This window comes from Rhincodon typus, unplaced genomic scaffold, assembly GCF_021869965.1.
Source record: "Rhincodon typus isolate 14 unplaced genomic scaffold, sRhiTyp1.1 hic_rhity00003697, whole genome shotgun sequence".
NCBI lineage: Eukaryota > Metazoa > Chordata > Chondrichthyes > Orectolobiformes > Rhincodontidae > Rhincodon > Rhincodon typus.
In genome coordinates, this window is record NW_025969335.1 from 12349 (window position 1) to 15667 (window position 3319).

At 44.0% G+C, this 3319-nt stretch overlaps 1 protein-coding gene across 1 annotated transcript; it reads left to right on the forward strand.

Annotated features, from left to right (window-relative positions):
• Positions 1-406: 406 nt before the first annotated feature.
• On the forward strand, positions 407-3315 carry LOC125481817 (heat shock cognate 71 kDa protein-like; the record flags this gene model as incomplete). The annotated part of the gene is made up of 5 exons (XM_048593733.1): positions 407-544; positions 1623-1832; positions 2163-2368; positions 2448-2600; positions 3286-3315. Coding segments are annotated over exons 2-5 (594 nt in total), but the record flags the coding sequence as incomplete, so codon positions are not given.
• Between the last annotated feature and the right edge of the window lie 4 nt (positions 3316-3319).

A 3319-nucleotide genomic window follows, 5' to 3' on the forward strand; every position in this document is an offset into this window, starting at 1 on the left:
GCACAATTAGGTGCCTCATGCAAAATTGGAACATTTACTAAATTTGACGAGAAAGAATTTACACACTGATACAAGCTACAAGGGAATGTATCAGTTAAGAGGCCCTTCGTATTCTCATGGCAGGATCATTTCAACCAAACAATGCGGATGTTGGAGAGATGAGGTAATGATAGAAAGTGCTAGAAAGGTCCAAAACGTTTTGCTGTGTTAATGGGGGGGGATCCCCAGAATCTCCACCAATCAGCGCCCTCGCACGGCTTCCCGCCGTACTCGTTGACGTACCCGGCCTCACACAGGCATTTGATTGGCCGCCGGTTGCGGTGACGCGGTCCGCTTTCTAGAACATTCCGGCGAACTTTAAAAGGCGAGTCTGGGCGCGGTTCGTTCTCATTGCGGCGTTGCGGACACTGCCAACAGCTTTTTGTGTAAAACCGGGCACTGACCAGCAGGTAAAAGGTCGGAGTGGGTGTAGAAGAAATAATTTAAAAAAACTGATACTCAATAGCGCCCGGAATCACGTGAAAATTTCCGCGCGGAACAAGCGGTAGGCCCAGCCTGAACCCCCGGCGTCAGCTTGCGTGTTTGTATTTTAATGCGCCTTAGTGTTCTTTCTATTCTCCGTTTCCATTTGTTTTTCGTGACTCGGTTCGGGGTACAGTGACTAATTTCGCCAACTCCCTTCGTCCCTCCTTGGGAAGTAGATAGGATATTTTTATCCTTTCGTCTGTGAGGAGATCGTGGTCCCTTCTTTCCGTCTAGCAAATGGTCCCTTCTTTCCGTCTAGCAAACTGGATGGAATTGCGACCACCCTCCCTCCTTTGGGGGTGGTGGGGGTTGCATGGCCCTTAAGGCCTTGGATGCCTCTAGGGGCGGCACGCAGTGGTGTTGGCGGCCCTCCTGTCGCACAGAAAGATCCAGAAACGTCGGCAGCGCCGGCCGGCCTTGGCGAAAGTGAAATTGCTGTAGCCTCGGCCCTAGTGTTTTTGTTCCCGCTGGGGGCTCCACCCTGATAGACTACGTGCTGAGCTCGGACACGTGCTTTTGGGGGAGGTGTAGGTTTGCCGGAAGTTGCTCGTCGCAAGGGATTGCAGTCAAACGGCTTCATCTTGTGCAACCAGAAGAGAGGTCTTAACACCCAGTATGCCTGGTTGCTTCTTGATAACTGAAAACATATTTTTGCTGTCAAGATTACTTTTTTATTATAGAGTTAACGTTTTAAGTCCAGCTCACCTCCAAGCTGGAAAGGCTTTTTGTGCACGCTTATCCTAAAACGTTTGCCCTTTCTAATCATTGATAGTAGGGTTAGATACCAGTCCTGATAGGGAGACTTTTTTGCTTCTAAGTTTTACCACTCCTCGGTATACTTATTGGTGTTCTCACAGATGGTTTCCAGATCTGTTCAATACAGCCAGCCAGTCCTGGCAGGCAAGCTACAGGAAACTATCAAGGTGTGGTTGTTTATTAGTCATGTTCCAACATAAGTTACTGATTGGAATTAATATTGGTGATAAGCCAGCAGCACTTATTTGATATAAAACTGCTTGAAGTCTAATCAGGTTCTCAGTTGCCTGAGATAACATCTAAATAGTGAGGTTTTTATGTGCCTACTCACTTTCTTGCAGGTGACATGTCTAAGGGACCAGCAATTGGTATTGATCTTGGGACAACCTACTCCTGTGTAGGTGTCTTCCAGCATGGAAAGGTTGAAATCATTGCCAATGACCAAGGCAACCGAACCACTCCGAGCTACGTTGCCTTCACTGATACAGAGAGGCTCATTGGTGATGCGGCCAAGAACCAGGTGGCAATGAATCCAGCCAACACTGTCTTTGGTGAGTTCAAGCGTTTGTAACTTACTGCTTTTGACCATTCTACAATAGCCAGCTTAAAAGGCAAATGTGAGTAGTCATGATTCATCTTGACCAATGTACAGATGAAATGTACAAACAGCTGACCTTTGAAACATTTGATACATGTTTAATACACTGAAGTAGCCATATTGCAAAATCCCAGTAACTGATCTGTAGTGGTGATCAACAAAAGTTAACAAAGCATTGCTTGGTGGTGTGGTGGGGAAGATTCACTGGGCCTAGTATGCAATTATAGGTGAGATTTGCAGTTGTCAAACTGGATTATGATACACTAATCTGTTTTCTTAACAGATGCTAAGCGTCTTATTGGCCGCAGATTTGATGATTCTGTTGTTCAGTCTGACATGAAGCACTGGCCATTCCGTGTTATCAATGATGGTGGCCGTCCAAAGGTTGAAGTTGAGTATAAAGCTGAGAAGAAGACCTTTTATCCAGAAGAAGTGTCATCCATGGTATTAACTAAAATGAAAGAGATTGCTGAGGCCTATCTGGGGAAGGTACTATGCAATTTTTTCCCACAAGCTGAATTTTTGTGTATTGAAATTGAGATATCTAAAACACTGTCTTTTAATCTAGACTATAACCAATGCAGTCATCACAGTACCAGCTTACTTCAATGATTCTCAACGACAAGCTACTAAGGATGCTGGTACTATTTCTGGCCTTAATGTGCTGCGTATTATCAACGAACCAACTGCAGCTGCTATCGCTTATGGCTTGGATAAGAAGGTATGTGGTATTGAATAACTTTGTAGCCTTAGTGCTCAAGTGGAGGAAAAGCAAGGATGTTGACTGTTAATAATTCACTTGGCACTTAAATTTGCTGGTAGAATAAACTCATTGATCACAATTAACTGGAAATGTTTCTACAAAATGAAATGTCTGATTCATTGAGGTGTAAGTCCCATCTGAAACATTGGGCCTTTAGCTTTTAGTAAAAGGAAACTTCAGTTCTAAATTTTCTCAGGCTTTATCTTGCATCTGTACCTCTGGAATTGTCATCTGTAGCAATGTTACTGCACCCTGCTACATAGATGAAGCAGAAATAACAAGGTGTAGAGCTGGATGAACGCAGCAGCAGAGGAGCAGGAAAGCTGACGTTTTGGGTCTAGACCCTTCAGAAATGCATTTCTGAAGAGTCTAGGCCTAAAACGTCAGCTTGCCTGCTGTGTTCATCCAGCTCTACACCTTGTTATCTCTGATTCCCCAGCATCTGCATCCTACTATCTCTGAAATATAGATGAAGTGTTTGTCATCCCTACTTGATCCAGTAGATACGTTGGTCAACTGCTTGTACTTGGCAATGTCAAATATGTAGATGTGCAGTTAAGTATTTGAAAAACTATAATTGTAGCTGTCATTTAGAATATTCTACAATGAAGAGATTCTCAAGGTATCGTGTTTTTGCTTGTAGGTTGGTGCTGAAAGAAATGTTCTGATTTTTGACC